The 18,460-nt window shown below is 42.2% G+C and overlaps 1 protein-coding gene across 1 annotated transcript in view; it reads left to right on the top strand.

The window, feature by feature from the left end:
* The window catches only part of LOC149455271 (myelin and lymphocyte protein-like), a 60,777-nt gene that overhangs the window by 34,449 nt on the left and 7,868 nt on the right, over positions 1–18,460 (top strand). The window contains exon 2 of the mRNA XM_089686503.1: positions 9,520–9,693. Coding sequence (XP_089542629.1) covers positions 9,520–9,693 — 174 coding nt within the window. The remainder of the gene's footprint in view (positions 1–9,519; positions 9,694–18,460) is intronic.

Here is an 18,460-nt window from a genome sequence, read left to right as displayed (position 1 = left end):
ACTTGTTTTACTAGAACTGTAGAAGAACACTTAGGATTCTCAGTAGTTGGGGTTATAGCTTAGTGAGGTCATGGTCATGGTTTTTTTCAAACTACCCTACTAGCTACGTGTCAGTTGGTCTACATTGGTTTTCCAATAAAACAAGCTAGGGGTTGGAAAAAACATTAGCTATATTTAGCTGACTAAATGTATACTTTTACAAAGTACATGGCTCTATTTAAATTTAATATTGGTTCATGATCTGTGTATTTGATCTTGAAAGAGTGCCACCCAAAAGAGAAGACAGAATATGCAAGTACGGTATCAAACTCAGAAATGAAGGCACCCTCTTGTGTTAAACAACATGAACACTTGCCAATGCAAAATTTTAAAGCTCTTAACAAAAGAACGGAATACTCAGCACAAACTATTTACAAAATGAATGGCCGTGATACTGAAATTGTCAGAATAAGGTCAATAGGCCTTAATCATGGCAGCATTTTGCTCGCCAACATCAGAATCACTGCAAGGTAATGAATTACTTGTACAGAAGAAACATGCTACAACACAAGATGGAGGAGTAGCATGGGATGAAGAACTTTTCTCCATCAACGAACCATTGAATCCCAATCCACAATGTTTTTGACTGTGTCAAAAACATTGGATTAGTCTGCTTATATTTACAGTATTTATTTAAATCTATTGTTAACATTTTAAATATAAGAAGAGTTTAACACCCCTCTCCATGAAGTAAATTATTTTAAAGGTTCACAACAGGTACCCCAAAGTCTGTGAGTGAGCCTCCCAGATGTCAGAACAGGGGGAAGTCAATTAGGACATTTTTTATGATTGATGACATTGTGTGATGTAAGAGTTTGTAATTATGGAGGAAAAGTGATTTCACATACAGAGAGGCTTCTTTACAGTAAGAGCTGCGAAAATGTAGAAAAGAAATCCACAAGAGTTAGTTCTATCAAATACTGTAGTTTATTTTTTTTAAAGGCTGGATGTTAATTAATGCATACAATATAACAAGCTATTACTATTCATAAGTAATAATACATTGTTGATCCAGGGAACAGCTGGTTGCCTTAGGGGACCAGAAAGAATATTTCCCCTGCTGGAACAAATTGGACCATTTGTTTTGTACCGCACTGTACAACAGCACCGGGAGCTCAGACTACAGAATACACTAAGCAAAGTGAAAGCAAAGGGAGGGGGAGTGTGTACTGTGCTCTCTGCCTCCCCCTAGAGTGCAGTACACAGCTGCGTGTGGGAAGGTAATGTACTGCAACATGGTAAAGGGCTGTATACATGTGTTTGTATGTGTTTGTGCGTACATGTGTGTGTGTACATGTCTGTATGTGTGTGTATATCTATGTGTTTATGTGTGTGTGTGTATATGTACGTGTGTGTGTGTACAGGTGTCTGTATAAACATACATGTATGGGTGGTTTGGACAAGTTCAGGATTATGTGGTTATTATGGGTGGTAGAGTATGGGGCATTTGAGGTACTGGTGGGTTGGATAGAAGGTAGGATATGCTTGTTAGAGTTATAGTTTTGTGAATGAGAGACTATGGAAGGTTATGGTTGTATGTGGTGCATGGTCTACGTATGATGGAGTGTTTAGGGGTCATTGGGAACCCTGATGTAATGCAGGAGGCTCTGTTGACCCCAATGTAATGTGGGGAGACTCTAAGGACCCTAATGTAATTTGGGAAGACTCTAAGGACCATGATATAATGCGGGGGGGGGGGTTCTGAGGACCATGATATAATGTGGGGGGCTCTGGGAGTCGGATGTAATACAGGGAACATTTAACAGTGTCATTTTATGAGATAATTTACGAGGGCATGTTTAGGGGCAGGGAAGGGCAACTTGTGCCAAGTAATTCTTAAGGCCTGGCTAGTAGCTCAGGACTTGAAATTTTGAGTCCTGTATACAGTATGTAGCACTCTCCTAAATAGGTGCTAGGTTTGGATAAATAGATTTAGTTTGTATTTTGACAGGTAAATTTAGTTATTACACTCAGACCCGGGCTGGCCATAGGGCACACCAGGCATTTGTCTGAATAGGAGGGGCGACCGGACAGCACATAGAAGAACTGGGTTGTGCGATTCTCTCCTGCTGCCACTGAATGCCTGCTTCTTGGCTGCTGGCAGCAGGAGAGAAATGCACGGTCCAGTTCCTCTATGTCCTGCTCAGCTGCCCCTTCTATCCTCTCCTGCTCTTGTGGGCTCTTGTATGCTCCCCCTCATGGCCTGCCCCCCTTATCTCCTGCAATGCTGCAGTCTGGTTTCCCCCTCGCTGCAGCTGCTGCTGGGGATCTGTCAGGATAGACTGTCCATGGTGTTGACAGTCCCCCCACCACCACCACAGATGGGAGGGGAGAGAGAAAGCTGGTTCTGACCCTCCTCCTCCCACCCTCTCTTCCTGTGTCTGCCCCGTCCACACTCCCCGGAAGTCTTGGGTCTTCTCTTTCTTTCCTTCTTCTCGCTCTCTCTTTCCTTCTTTCTCTCTCTCTCCTTTTTTCCTTCCTTCTTTCTTTCATTCTCCTTCTTTCTCTAATTATCTTTCGTTCTCTCTGTCCTCTCTTTTCTTTTTCTTTTTATCTTTCCTTCCTTCTTTCTCTCTTTCCTTCCTTCTCTCTCTCTGTCTTCTCTTTCTTTTTCTTTCCTTCCTACTTTCTTGCTTCTCTTTCTTCCCTCTTTCTTTTCCCCCTTCCTTCCTATCTTTTTTCGCTCTTTCCTTCCTTCTTTCTCTCTCAATTTCCTTCCTTCTTTCACTCTCTCTGTCGTCTTTCTTTCTCTCTTTCCTTCCTTCCTTCCTTCCTTCTTTCTCTCTCTCTCTCTGTCTCCCTTTCCTTCCTTCTCTTTCTTTTTTTCTCCCTCTTGCCTTCCTTCTTTCTCTCTCTCTCCTTCCTTCTCTAATTCTCTTTCTTTCTTTCTTTCATTTTCTCTCCTCCCTGTCTCTCTTTTCTTTAGTTTTGTTTCTCCTTCTCACCAAAGCCCTCCAACACCCCCAAACGTAAAACCCCCCCAAATATATATATATATATATATATATATATATATAAAATTACCTACTGACAGTAGTGGCGGAACTACCAGGGTCGAAAAGGTCGCTCTTTCCTCCACCAGGTTCCAAGGAAAGGGTCCATGGGTTTGGGACTGCTTAGTCTAAAATTCACGGACCTGTTTTTTGTCCCTGTAGACAGTGTGGTTGTATTTGTTGTTACGTAAAAACAATAAGGTTGCATATTGTAAACAATGTTGCTGTATTCTTCTAGTTCTGCTCAGTGTGTTCAGCTGCTGCCCGCCTGATAGCTCCCTCCGCATCCAGAAAGCTTGAGAAACCTCTGGATAATAGGTGTAGAGCTATGCAGAGGGCAGCATGAATATTGATACAGCCATGGCCTATCCTAGAGAGAGAGTTACTCTGATGGCGACCTAGGTAACTGTATATATTCAGTGAGCACACTGAGCTCTGGGTCTTTCCTGTATAGGACTGTTCCAGCTTGGAGAGGGCATGCTGCCCTCCCAGGCAATGCTGCTGGATCTATTGCCATAGGCCCCAGGTGGATGACCTGAGCCCTGAATGCTGAGAGGGCTATGCTGACTGGCCCTCTGCTGAAGATCTGGTCTGGTATCATGGAGCAAGGCAACCTGGTGTTCTTGGAACTTGTGAGTACAGACAGCTCTAAAGGATCTTAGAGACTGTGCTGCTTAAATCCCTCTGGTGCTATGGAGTCAGCTGTAGGTCTAGCTAAAGGGGACTCTGGATGGTGTTCTGAAGAGCTTTGTCCTCTTAAGCTCCTACCTAAAAGGCTTCATTTTGCTACTACTACTGCCTTAAAGTTGAAGTCTACTGTTTCAAGCACAGACTTCGTTATAGCTTATCCGAAAGAATACCTGAAGTCCTCAACTGTCATAGTTTGTGTACATAACTGACCGATGGCAGTGAACAGATAAACATGTTAATTATAAAACATTTTAGTGGAACCAGACTCCAAATGAATGCTTAACTCTAATGAATGTGACATAAGATAGGCTTCATTGGTGTTGATAATAGGGCAATGAATGGTAAGGTGTGTAAATGAACAGGGGCATAAAGGGCAGCTGAAGTGTTGGGCACAGCATATTGTATGTGCCTTTGGTCAGGTGGCAGAATGGCAAAAGGTTGTACATATACAAGGAGGAACTATGATGGTTGACAACAAAAAGGAATAATGTTTCTTTCTAAAATAAAACACACAAATGGTGTTGGTAAGCTTTCAGTAAGTCAAGAACAAATATAAAATATAATGCTGCTTGCCAATCTTTTAATTTTCTCATGCTTTCCCTTGTATTTTCCCCTGATGATGCTGAATTTTTCTCGAGTGACAAGCTCACTCATAATACTGTATCTTTGGAGAAGCGGTGTTTTAGAACTGCAAAACCTCTTATCTTCATCTCATCTTCAAAACAGAGAGGGAACCATGCTAACTGATAACAATCAGCATAGACAGAGAGTGTAGGCAGGAGAAACAGGTATTTGTCAATGCAAAGCACACACATTATTTGGTTTATTTACAGTGCCTTGAAAAACTATTCATACCCCTGTAAAATTTTATACATTTTGTCATGTTACAACCAAAACATAAAAGTATTTTGTTGGGATTTTATGTGATAGAACAAGACAAAGTGGCACATATTTGTGAAGTGGAAAGAAAATGATAAATGGTTTTCAAAATGTTTTACAAATAAATATGTAAAAAGTATGGCATGCATTTGTATTCACCCTTATTTACTCTGATACACCTAACTAAAATCTAGTGGAACCAATTGCCTTCAGAAGTCACCTACTTAGTAAATAAAGTCAGCCTGTGTGTAATTTAATCTCAGTATAAATACAGCTGTTCTGTGTAGCCATTTGTTAGAGAACATCAGTAAAGAAACAGCATCATGAAGGCTAATGAACACACCAGACATGTCAGGGATAAAGTTGTGGAAAAGTTTAAAGGAGGGTTCGGTTATAAAAAAATATCCTAATCTTTGAACATCTCATGGAGCACTGTTCAATCCATCTTTTGAAAATGGAAAGCGTATGGCACAACTGCAAAACCTACTAAGACATGGCCGTCTACCTAAACTGACAGTCCCCACAAGGAGAGCATTAATCAGAGAAGAAGCCAAGAGGCCTATGGTAACTCTGGAGGAGCTGCAGAGATCCACAACTCAGGTGGGAGAATCTGTCCACGGGACAGCTATTAGTCGTGCGCTCTACAAATCTGGCCTTTATGGAAGAGTGGCAAGAAGAAAGCCATTGTTGAAAGAAAGCGATAAGAAGTCCCGTTTGCAGTTTGCAAGAACCCATGGGAGGGACACAGCAAACGTGGAAGAAGGTGTTCTGGTCAGATCAGGCCAAAATTAAACTTTTTGGCATAAAAGCAAAGTGTGGAGGAAAACTAACACTGCACATCACCCTGAACTCACTATCCCCACTGTGAAACATGATGGCATGCTTTTCTTCAGCAGGGACAGGGAAGCTGGTCAGAGTTGATGGGAAGATGGATATTAGAAGAAAGCCTCTTAGATTCTGCAAAAGACTTGAGACTGGGGCGGAGGTTCACCTTCCAGCAGCACAGTGACTAAACATACAGCCATAGCTACAATTTAATGCTTTAGATCAAACCATATCCATGTGTTAGAATAGCCCAGTCAAAGTCCAGACCTAAATCCAATTGAGAATCTGTGGCAAGACTTGAAAATTGCTGTTCACTGATACCCTCCATCCAATCTGACAGAGCTTGTCCTATTTTGCAAAGAAGAATGGGCAATCATTTCACTCTCTAGATGTGCAAAGCTGGTAGAGACATCCCTAAAAAGACTTGCAGATGTAATTGCAACAAAAAGCGGATTCTACCAAGTATTGACTCAGGGGGGCTGAATACAAATGCACACCACACTTTTTACATATTTATTTGTAAAACATTTTGAAAACCATTTATCATTTTCCTTCCACTTTACAATTATGTGCCACTTTGTGTTGGTCTATCACATAAAATCCCAATAAAATACATTTATGTTTTTGGTTGTAACATGGCAAAGTGTGGAAAATTTCAAGGGGTATGAATATTTTTTCAAAGCACTATAGTTAGATTGGACGGGTTCATTTGTGTGAACAGTTTAGGATATAACATTAAAGCCTGTGACACTACTGATTAGGTCTTTATATAAGAGGCTGAACCATATAAAAAAAATGTCACCTTCCATTGTGTGAGACAGGAAAAACTCTAAATGCGGCCCTAAGTGATTGCTTTTCACAAGACACTAAATGCTACTGTACATGTAATGATACAATCAATTCATTCCACATAATTTATCTTTTTAAATAATGAATCATATCTTCCAGACATCATTTGCACTTAAGGAGTTGTTCAATAAGGAAACATAAAATATTTTATGGAAAAGAAAAGATTGGTCCTGGTGAAAATCCAATCACACTTGACCAATTTAATATTATTCTTTGGGCTCAATCCCAAGCTGGGCTGTGTGTTTCTATTAACACACACAGCCTGAGCTGGCTCCGCCCCATTTCCTCCTCACAGCATTTGATTGACAGCAGTAGGAGCCAATGGCTCCCACTGCTGTCTCTGAGCCCGTGAGAGGGGAGAGAGAGTACCATTGCTGTTGCAGATGGGCACAGCGCTGGATTGATATACTCATGGGGGGTGGACAACTAATGGAAAGTCTTTTACCTCAATGCAGGTTATGCATTAAGATAAAAGAAACTAATGGCTTTTGAACCACTTATATTGAAACTTAGTAAAGAGAAAGCTGATCTAATCTATAATCGACCCTGGGTGGGTTGCATTTTTTACTGTCTGTGTCCCATTGGGGAAATTTGTCTTCAATTACTATTTTAGAGACACAATAGAAAGTGGGAGGAATGCTCCCCAAACTGTTTTTAGTTCCCATCTCAATAGGCATCCTCAATGTAAGATTTCCTTCTCCTTCTGCTGCAGTGACAGCTACCTGTATAACATCTTACATTTCCCATGATAGTGGTCACCAGGAAATGAGAGGTGAATCACCCCAGCAGGAACACAGACAGTGGGAACGAGAGGAATTTCGATCCATGTATGGGAAGGCTGGTTGTACTGAAGTCAATCACTCGATCAACTTCATTAGAAGCAGCCTGTCAGGTTTTTTTTCTGTTTGATCACTGCCGGTGGCTATAGCAACCAGCAGTCTTCATTGTATTCTAATGCAGTGGTGGATCTACCAGGGTCACAGAAGTTGCACTTGCAACCGGGCCCTGGAATCCCGCCACTGTGTGGGGGAGGGCCCAAGCAGTGTTGCCTACCGCCCAATATATAAGGGACAGTTTGAAAAAACAGACTGATTTGTTCTGTCCATAGGACAGGAGAATCAGTCTGTGAATGTAGGGACCAATGACTGCAGCTGAACCGAGCATCTGTGACACTCTCTCCTTTCAAGGACGGGAGAGCAGAGAGGAATACAGCTCCTCCTCCCACCCCTGTTCCTCCCCTGTCTGCATGGCCCCACCCACTCTTCCACCCTTGAATACAGCAGCTCCTCCTCTTACCAACCGTTTTCCTCTGCCCGGCCCTGCCCTCTCTCCCATGCCTGAAGTGCAGCTGTGCCTGAAAGAGAGGGGATGTGTGGGAGGAAAATATGAAAACAGTAGCCAACTACATATTCCTGACTGTGTCAATGATGCCGCTGCCTGAGCTATCAGCCATGGGTGAGTGAGCAGAGCAGTACACTGTGATCTCTGAACTGTTCCTATCTTCCTTCCGTCTCTGCCCCATGTGTCTCCCTCTGGACCCACCTCTCTGTTCTTCCAAGAGCTTCACAAACTTCCAGTTCCATTTAGCAGTTAGGCAGCCATACATTGCTCACTTTTTTTTTTCATTAAACTGTTAGGTTGAATGAAAAAATGTGATCCAGTTCCCCCCTCTACAAATTCCAGGTGGATGGCGGAACTACCAGGGTCACCAGTGGCCAAACAACCAGGTTTACTGTCCTGCCCCTGCTATTGACTTTGCTGGTCCCTGTGTCCATGGAAGCAGCAGCAGCACATTAGGACCCAGTGCTGGTTACATTATGGGGTTGATGGGTGCATGCAAAGACAGCTAGCACAATTAGATAGCTGAGCCCTCACAGGAGCTTAGCAGCGGTGAGGCTGCATAGCCTTCTCTGACATGTTGATCGGAATGCGATCCAGATGATGCTCTAATATTAAATGTTAATCTATTTATTGATCAGAGCTCCCACCTTACTGGCATGGAGCATACGTGGCTGATGAAACACATGGTTGATATATATATGCGATCGTACTCTTGATTTTAGTAAATACTGTATTTATTAGATCCAACTGGGAGCATCACCTGGATCATATCCCAATCTGCATGTCAATAGAGGTTTTGCAGTGTTACCGCTACTAGATGACCAGCTGGGGGCTCAGCTGTCTACAATCAATAGTGCCAGCCTTCCCCTGCATGCACCCATCAGCCCCATAATGCAACCAGCACTGGGTCCTAATAGACTGTTGCCACTGCCATGGAGACAGAGACACCAGACCTGTAAATAGCAGGGACAGGACAACAAGAGGAGGCTGGGGACCCCCATGGTGGCAAAACACCAGGGACCACTCACAAGTGTGAACTTGGCAACCCTGGTAGTTCTGCCACTCCATTGGACCCTTATATAAAGTTTTCTGGTGTGCTGGTAACATATCTCTTACTTTCTGCCACTGTGGGGGGCCCCCAAGATGGTAGGAAGGGGACCCACTGCAGAACATGTAAAAGGGTCCTACTGCAGGATCATAATAAAGGGCCCCTATATCAGTGGGAAGGACTGTGGAACCAGAGGAAAGGGCCCTGAGAACAAGGGGGGTCAGGGGGGCCCTTCAAGGTTTCTTGTACCTGGGCCCTGAAGGTTCTAGTTATGCCACTGTTCTGATGGCTGGGAAACCTTCACCTGTCAGAATACAAAAGCTCAAAAAAGCATCAAGTGTTGATGAGGGAATCAAGCAATTTTGTGGTTGCTGTAAAGAAAATTGCTGAATGTATAGCCTGCTTCACTTATACTCTGTCCAAAATGTTAACACATTTTTGCTTTAGCTATGCTATTAAATAAAGCTGGCAATATTTGGGTAGAGTTTCGAAGGACAATTCTTGGGAAAAGAAGGTTCTAAGAAAGTTGGTTAATTTTTCTAATCATTAGTGGGTCAACTCAATGTTTGTTTTAAAAAAAAAAAATAAAAAATTTAAAGGAGCGGGGTGGAAACTTTTTCTAGAAACAAATTTCTAACAGTGTATGTGGTTTCTGTTTGGTAAGGTCCATTCATTGCAAAATCATATGTTAAAAAGCAAATGAAATCTACTGAATGACAAACAAATGTTCTGAGAATTTTCCTCTGGATTTTCCTTAGACTTTTCATCTATGTCTAGCTTAAGTATAAATATTTTCTGTAAACTCTATTACTAATATAAACCAAAAACAAATATATATTTGTTCCTCTTTTCCAGGTTTTCGGTGGCCTTGTGTGGATTTTAGTAGCTTCCACCACTATTCCATTCACACTTCCATTACTTCAAGGATGGGTTATGTTTGTTTCTGTCTTTTGCTTCGTGTTTACCACTATACTCATTATACTTTACTGTGTCGGAGTACATGGTGGACAATCTTCCTGGACAACTATGGTAAGTTGAAAGCATTTGTCATGTTACACATGCATTGTCTGTTTGTTCACCTTAAATAATTTTGTCCCTACCTCACTCTGTAGCTAGGGGATGCTCTATGTATTTAGTGCCACCTTTTTTCTTCATGCTTTCACCTCCATTCATCACATGTACTGTATTCTGCTAGAGCTATTCACACAATGATTTTTTGACCTATCTGATATTCATCCGTTATGATCTGCACATGTTTTTGGATTCAAAAGCTTTGGTCTATGGTCTGCAGGATGTCATTTGCATTGAGTCGCTGTCTAATACAGCCTTTCTCAACCTTTTCAACACTGAGGAACTCTTGAAATAACTTTTTTGTCTCATGAAACCCTGCTAAAAATTACTGTATCTACAACTCATGTGTGATGGTCATTGGAAAGAATTCTCCTTACACTTGTGGTTATTGGGAATTACCTCCTTTCAGATAGCTAAAGAGATCAATGTTGTCAGTGAGAACTTATTTGAGAGGGAGACATTGCTTATTGCTCAAGGAGCCCCAAGCAACATCTGGAGAAACCCTAGTGTTCCATGAAACCCTGGTTTACTAACTCTACTGACCCCATAAGTTACCGCTATCTTGCTACCACACGATCATTTATATGGATCACACTTGCAGTGCTTAGTGTGGAGAGGCAGAACAGTCAAAAAATCTACTTTAGCTACAGCAGGAAATAATTTATGTGCATACTCCAAACCCCTACTAAACAAAAACAATTAATAGGTGCAAATATTTTTTTTAAAATAATTAAATTTTTGTTGCTGCTAAGCCACTGACCAAAAAGGGGATAGACACTGACTACTATTATCTAGGTACAAAGGTGTCTGTTTATGACACAGAAAATAGCTGCGATTCAGAGGGTCGCAGCTATTCTCTGGTCATACACAGTTTATGACACTCAGGAGATCAGCGGAGAACATGTTCAGCCCTTCACTGGAGATCTATGTTCTCCTTCCAGATTCTCCAGCCCAGAGCTGGAGAATTGGAGGAACAGAAAACTAAGCAGCGATAATTTACCTCTGCTTAGTAAACTGATCTTTTACTGTAATTTCGCGAGATTATAGTAAACGCAGCCGTTTTCCAGTGTTTGGAGACCGTTCTCCAGCATTTGGAGACCGTTCTCCCTTCGTTCGGAGAACTGCTTCATAAAAGGCATTCACAAGAAACTGTGTTCTCCGAGAATGCCGGAGAACTGAGCAGCGTTCTATTACCGCTGGTTCATAAACGGACACCATAACCAGATATAACTACACATCAACTCTTTTTAAAAGTCTAGTGTCAATGTTCTCACATTCTTTATCAAAAAATTCCTCCACTGAATAATTTCTACAAGCTCTAACAAATTTCAATACTGGTATGGCCTTTATGGTGTATGGGAAGATGACAGCTGGTTGCATGTTATGTGGTATTCCCTACACGTGATTTCTGAAATGTTGTGGATGTTAATAAGCCTGTCTCAGGGTTGCTTTCTAAAGTAAGGTCCAAAAAATATATGGAAGTAGCATGGTAATTACTGTATATGAGAATTGAAGATTCTAATCATATGTGTTCAGATAAATAGCAAATTCCTTAAGTACTGTACTTTCACCATCCCATACAACCTGTAGGTCATCTATATAATGACCAAAACAATGTAAATGTCTGGAAAATTGGTTATGATGTGAGAAAAGATCACACTCCTCCCCCCAACCCCATATATAAATTCGCCATAGAAGGTGAAACGTTTGCTCCCATCGATGCTCCACAAGATTGTATATAATAGGAGCCATCGAACATAAAAATACTGTGTGTTAAAAGATATTCTATTCATTGGAGCAAATACTCTTGTAATTCTTTTGTATAAGAACTGTATTGTGCTAGATGATATCTTACTGCTTGTAAAGCTAGATGGTGGGGAATACATGAATATAATGCTCTTACATGTAATGTTACACATAAAAAACTAGGAATTCAGTTGATCTTTTGAATTGTGAAAGTACTGTACTTGTATCCTTAATAATCTATGCAAACTCATAAATATAATGAGTACAATGAATGCATAATAAAGTTAATGTGATCAGCAATAAAATAGTGTCCATGTATTTAATAAAGTCTGTATATCTTGCAATGTCCTTATATCTTCTGCAAACTACTTCCATCATATTATATAATGCAGTCTTGTCATGTGTACTCCAATAATAATAGTACGTACTTCAACAGTGTATACCACCACCATTAATACCAACCACTTACATTAATGTTTAGCCCACACGTTCCAACCACCTACAGTAAATGTATTGTGGACGGGTTGCACATTCAGTAACAATCATGTACAGTGGGTATAAAAATGACTACTCATCACAGTTGAAAGTCAAATGGCTTTGTGTGCCATTGAGAAGGTGATTAGCTACACCTGACTGAGTTTACAAGTCATTTTTAGGATCTTTTTTCCAAGTCAGTTATTCTTTTGGTTAACTTTTTTTTTATTTCTAATATGTTGGTGTTATATCTTTCACTTGGATGTTATAAAGAGTAAATACAGCAGGATAAAACACATACTGTGTATGTCTTCATTTCAAGCTGCAAAGTAACAAAATGTGATTTTTTTTTAAAGGGGGTGACAAATTGTGAGAAAAAAGTATAATGTCAAAATACTCTCAATGCCTCTTACTAAATACACCAGACTGTTTACTTTTCAAAATGGGGTCATTTGGGGGTGTATTTGTACTGTCCTGGCATTTTAAGTGCCTCAAGAAATGTGATCTGCTTTCAGTACATGGACTGATCAGTTTTCAAATATATACCATATTTTTCGCTCCATAAGATGCACCTGACCATAAGTTGCGCCTAGATTTTAGAGGAGAAAAACAAGAAAAAAAATATTCTGAACCAATGGACTGCAGACATAGTACAGGAAGTGACCAGAGACTGCGGACATAGTACAGGAGATGACCAGAGACTGCGGACACAGTACAGGAGATGACCAGAGACTGCGGACATAGTACAGGAGATGGACCAGAGACTGCGGACATAGTACAGGAGATGACCAGAGAATGCAGACACATTACAGGAGATGGACCAGAGACTGCAGACACATTACAGGAGATGGACCAGAGACTGAGGACACAGTACAGGAGATGACCAGAGACTGCGGACACAGTACAGGAGATGACCAGAGACTGCGGACATAGTACAGGAGATGACCAGAGACTGCAGACACAGTACAGGAGATGACCAGAGACTGCGGACATAGTACAGGAGATGACCAGAGACTGCGGACACAGTACAGGGGATGACCAGAGACTGCGGACACAGTACAGGAGATGGACCAGAGACTGCGGACATACTACAGGAGATGACCAGAGACTGCGGACATAGTACAGGAGATGACCAGAGACTGCGGACATAGTACAGGAGATGACCAGAGACTGCGGACATAGTACAGGAGATGACCAGAGACTGCGGACATAGTACAGGAGATGACCAGAGACTGCGGACATAGTACAGGAGATGACCAGAGACTGCGGACACAGCACAGGAGATGGACCAGAGACTGCGGACATAATACAGGAGATGGACCAGAGACTGTGGACACAGTACAGGAGATGGACCAGAGACTGCGGACATACTACAGGAGATGACCAGAGACTGCGGACAGTACAGGAGATGACCAGAGACTGCAGACAGTATAGGGGATGACCAGAGACTGCGGACAGTACAGGAGATGACCAGAGACTGTGGACAGTATAGGGGATGACCAGAGACTGCGGACAGTACAGGAGATGACCAGAGACTGCGGACAGTATAGAGGATGACCAGAGACTGCGGACAGCACAGGAGATGATCAGAGACTGTGGACATAATACAGATGACCAGAGACTGCAGACAGTACAGGGCATGACCAGACACTGCGGACCTTTAGGGAGGGAGCGGGTACCTGAATTTGACAGGTACCCGCTCCCACTTCCGCGGAGTTCTCCTTCCTATACTGTGGGCACCCGACTTTGACAGCCGGGTGCCCACTGCGCATGCGCGAGAAGCGCTGTGCTTTGTGAATGGCCAGGTGTGCTTTGGGACCTGTCATGTGTCTCAGAAGACACCGGACCATTCACAAAGCGCAGCGCTTCTCGCGCATGCGCAGCGGGCACCCGGCTGTCACAGATGCGTGGGAAGACTACAGCACTGGACCGAGGAACAGGTGAGTTCCTGCCGCAGAGAACAGCTGAGCGGCCGGCCCTGTATTTTGACATGGTGGCGGCGGAAATACCAGACCAGCCGCTTTATTTTCGCTCCATAAGACACACTGACATTTTTCCCCCTTTTTTGGGGGGGAAAGAAGTGCGTCTTATGGAGCGAAAAATACGGTATATCATAATTTGCAGACGCTATAACTTTCACACAGACTAATTAATACAAATTTTTTTTTAACCAAATACATTTGATCTTTTTTAATTTATATCATAACAAAAAATCCAGTGGTGATCAAATAACACAAAAAGAAAGCTTTATTTGTGTACAGTGTTGCATGAGTGTCAAGTTTCCAGTTAAAGTAGTGCAGTGCCCAATAGCAAAAATGGCCTGGTCATGAAGGGGGATAAACCCTCCAGGGCTTAAGTGGTTAATGGTGGTGGTAAATACTGGTGAAGTATGCACTATTATCATTGGAGCACGCTTAGCAAGACTGAACTATATAATATGATGAAAGTAGTTTGCAGAAGATGTAAGGACTCATAATAGTTTTGTTTTGTCTGGATACTGCAAGATAAACAAACTTGAAATAATTACACGGACATTCTTTCATTGCTGGTCACTTGAACTTTATTTTATTCATTTACTGTATTCATTATATTTATGAGATTGTATAGAATATTTATTTGTTGTAAAAAAACATTTAGCTGCCGTCAAAAAATCTTCTTTAGCTCCAGCCAAAAAATCCTTTATTGCTCCAATCAAAAAGTAATTTAGCTCCAGCAAAAACAGTCTTCTATCATTTAGTGCCTGCAAGAAAGCTTCTTCTATAGCTTCATCTTCTATATTCAACTTCGTCTTCTATAGTTTCATCAAAAAAAAAAATATTCTTTAGCTGCAGCCAAAGAATATTTTAAAGATCCAGTCAAAAAAACATTTTTTGGTCTGGAATGCACTGCGAAATGTGTTATCACCAGGGGCGGACTGACCATTTGGAAACTCGGGCACTGCCCGAGGCCCGGGGTCAGTAGGGGGCCCCATGAGATGCCCCTGGTACCTTTTTCATAGGCATTTTTGAGTTTGGGCAAGGACACAGGGGCCCCATGATCCCCTTTTGCCCAGGGGCCCCATGAGTTGTCAGTCCGCCCCTGGTTATCACACTGGATATACAGCAGCTTAGGACAGTGCAGTCATTGTCATACAAGCCTTTGCATGCCTGCAAGCTAATCACAGCATCCTACAGCCTACAAGACAGCAATATTCCAGCATTTTACTAATGGGATTGTGGTATACAAGTCAAGTTGTGCATTCTACATGTGTTTAGTAGAAGCTGCCTGCATTACTACATGCCATTCTGATATCTGCTTAGGCCTCATGTGCACTGCTGCTCCTAAACCTGAGTTTAGGAGCTTTTGGCGTTTTTTTGCCAAAGCCCCTGAACTCAACTCAATAAAATGTGTCCATGCACACATAGGCTTTTATCAGAGTTTAGGAGCAGCAGAGTTTAGGGGCAGTTAAAAGTTCCTTTTCTGAATGCAGAATAATCGCTTTCAGGAGAGGAACATTTTTGGGCAAAAAATCCTAATGCGTCAAAAATGCGGTTAAATGCTGCTACACGCTAAGCGCATTTAGCGCTTGGGTGCTTATCCATGTCAATAGAAAATATTCTGGCCATTCAAATGAATAAACATTCAAGCACTAAACGCAGATAAACGCGACAACCAGGGGCAGACTGACCATTTGGAAACTCGGGCACTGCCCGAGGGCACGGGGTCAGTAGGGGGCCCCATGAGATGCCCCTGGTACCTTTTTCATAAGCTTTTTTGAGGTTGGGCAAGGACACAGGGGCCCCATGATTCCCTATTGCCCGGGGGCCCCATGAGTTGTCAGTCCGCCCTTGGTGGCAACTCGTTCTTGCAGCATTTAGCATTTTTCTGCTGCCAGGCGAGTTTAACGAAGAGGTGAGTTCATGTGTACATGAGACCTTCCAATACATTCTCAAAGCAGTCTGTGCTTCACAAACAACTTCCAAGCACACAGCAAGCAATTGATACATTTCTCAGAGATTGACAGTTAACTCATTGTCAGCACAATGTCACAGCAAAGCATTACGTTTTCTGTGGAGGCTGAAACAAGCAAGAACCATAATTGTTTCCAGATCAAGAAGTAAGCAGACAAGCTAAATCCTTGGTCAAACCAACTTGGAAGGTTTACCAGAATTATAAGGCTGATAAAGAAGAACTGCTGATAAATGTCAATCAGTTATGGTCTAAAACAGTTGATTGCATATCATGCCTTTCTCTGCCTTTTCATGAGGTACTGTTACTAGTAGGCACACTCAAATAATTCATTGCTACCAGGGGCGGAATGACCATATGGAAACTCGGCACTGCCCGAGGGCCCGGGGTCAGTAGGGGGCCCCATGAGATGCCCCTGGTACCTTTTTCATAGGCTTTTTTGAGTTTGGGCAAGGACACAGGGGCCCCATGATCCCCTATTGCCCGGGGGCCCCATGAGTTGTCAGTCCGCCCCTGATTGCTACCTATGAGTGTTATCAAAGACTCAAAATATACTAACGTCAACACAGGAAAAATTAAAGGGATTTTATGAGCTTAAAGCGGAACTACACTGCATCTGAGCAACACAAACCAAAGCCTCTGTTTAATTTATTTTTGATATTAAAAGCAAACTCTCCCATCCATTCATGACTCAATACTTTATTTTGCCAAGAAATCACTTTGAAATACACCCCCTAGCATTTCTAGGCATGATCATCTTGAGTAAGGGCAGGTGATTCGTGTAGCATTTACTTCCTGGAAATCATCTGCCTTTAGCTTAGGCATGCAGGCAGGGGGGTTTGTTTAGCTGAGAACATCCCTCCCCCCTTCCTCCTGTCCTGAAGACTCCTGGGATGTATGACATCATTTGCCTAAGCCAGAAACCAGGAAATAACTGAAGAAATGTAAAAAAAAAATGTTTAAAAGAAGTAAATATGATATACTTTCCTATATATTTACAAATGCTAGAAGCATAAGGATTAAAAATAGTCAATGTTCATTGAGGGAGTGAAGCTCCACTTTAATATAGAGAAAGACAGTTTAGCACTTCAAACAAAAGACAATGGCAGAGGTGAGAATCACAAAGCTTTGAGAATCTAGGTCTCACTGGTCTGCATCTACGAAATCCTTCAGGTCTCTACAGTCAGGTTCTTCCACTCTCAGTTAACAGCTTATTAAAGCGGAGCTCCAGTCCCCATAAAATGTTTTTGAAAGAGCTCCCCCATGATTGTTACAACTTGCATAGTAATCTTTGAATAATGCTATATCTGATATCATGCTCGTTATTTGTAAATCTGAAAAATGTTGCCTAGATCTCGGAAGCTGACAGGTGCCAAGAAGAAAGTGGGCATCTGAAGCCCGCTAGTGTATATTTCCGGGATTAGGTGCTGCTAGCCATCCCAGCATGCATCTCCTGATCTTGCGCCTGTGTATTCTAATTACCGCAACATTTAGCAACTAGGATTCCCAAGGACTCCTGGGATAGAAGACCCGATATCCCAGGAGATCTTGCAAATCACCTAATGACGTCATCCTCTAGGCAGCCGTGACCCATTTGTGGGGACCGGGACTGGGATCTGGACTTTTTCATAGATTTTTTAGGTGACCTTGATCGTGACCGTCGAGATCTTTTAGGTGTTCGAGATCCAGATGGTGACCTTTTGGACTTTTTACTGGCATCTCTGGGAGAGTCTTTATGAGAGGATCGTGATCTGGAGCTGTCCTTGTGTGACCTCTCAGAGCGTTCTGATTTTGGTGAAGGAGATTTGCCTCGCTTACTACTGCTACTGCGTGATGGACTGGGGGAACCACTGTGATGCTTTTTTCTCTCTTTTCTTGTTGGAGTGGACTCGTCTTTGTCTTTTTTATGTTATATCTTATTTTAAGGTATGTAGAAACCACAGGTCAGGTGTAATGCTTTGGCCAGTCATAGAACACAATGACGTCACAAGGTGGCGAGGTCACCCGGTTGACGTCACTGGGTGGCCCAGCACCTTAGATATTTAAGAACGTCAGGCTAGCGCAGCTGTCAGTAACCACAGGTCACTTGTATATAAAGCCAAGCCTGTAAAAGAAATGCATGTGTACTTACCTTTCCAGCCCCCTTTTCTTAATGGAATTGTAAAGGTTTATTTAATTTTTCTTAAAATAATAAACATATTTTACTTACCTGCTCTGTGCAATGGTCTTGGACTTCCCCTCCTGGGGTCCTCCACCGGCACTCTCTGTTCCAGTGGTGGCAAGATAGCTGTAACTTTTGGTATTGGTAGAATTCGCAGACAGTGGGGGGTATTTAATAAAACTGATGCACTCAGAATCTGGTGCAGCTGTGCATGGTAGCTAATCAACTACCTGTCAAAACCTACTTCTGGAAGATGATTAGTTTCTGTGCAGAGCTGCACCAGATTTTGCACCATGCAGTTTTAGTATATAACCAACAGTGACTTGATCCAAATGACATCTTGCAGGCTGTAGAAAGCTTTAATCCAAAACCTTGAGCAGATCATAATATATGATC

Source organism: Staurois parvus, unplaced genomic scaffold, assembly GCF_062004578.1.
Source record: "Staurois parvus isolate SC_StPar_1 unplaced genomic scaffold, SC_StPar_1.0 ptg000401l, whole genome shotgun sequence".
Classification (NCBI taxonomy): domain Eukaryota; kingdom Metazoa; phylum Chordata; class Amphibia; order Anura; family Ranidae; genus Staurois; species Staurois parvus.
Note: the sequence above shows the minus strand (reverse complement) of the source record. Positions and strands in the feature narration are given on the sequence as shown.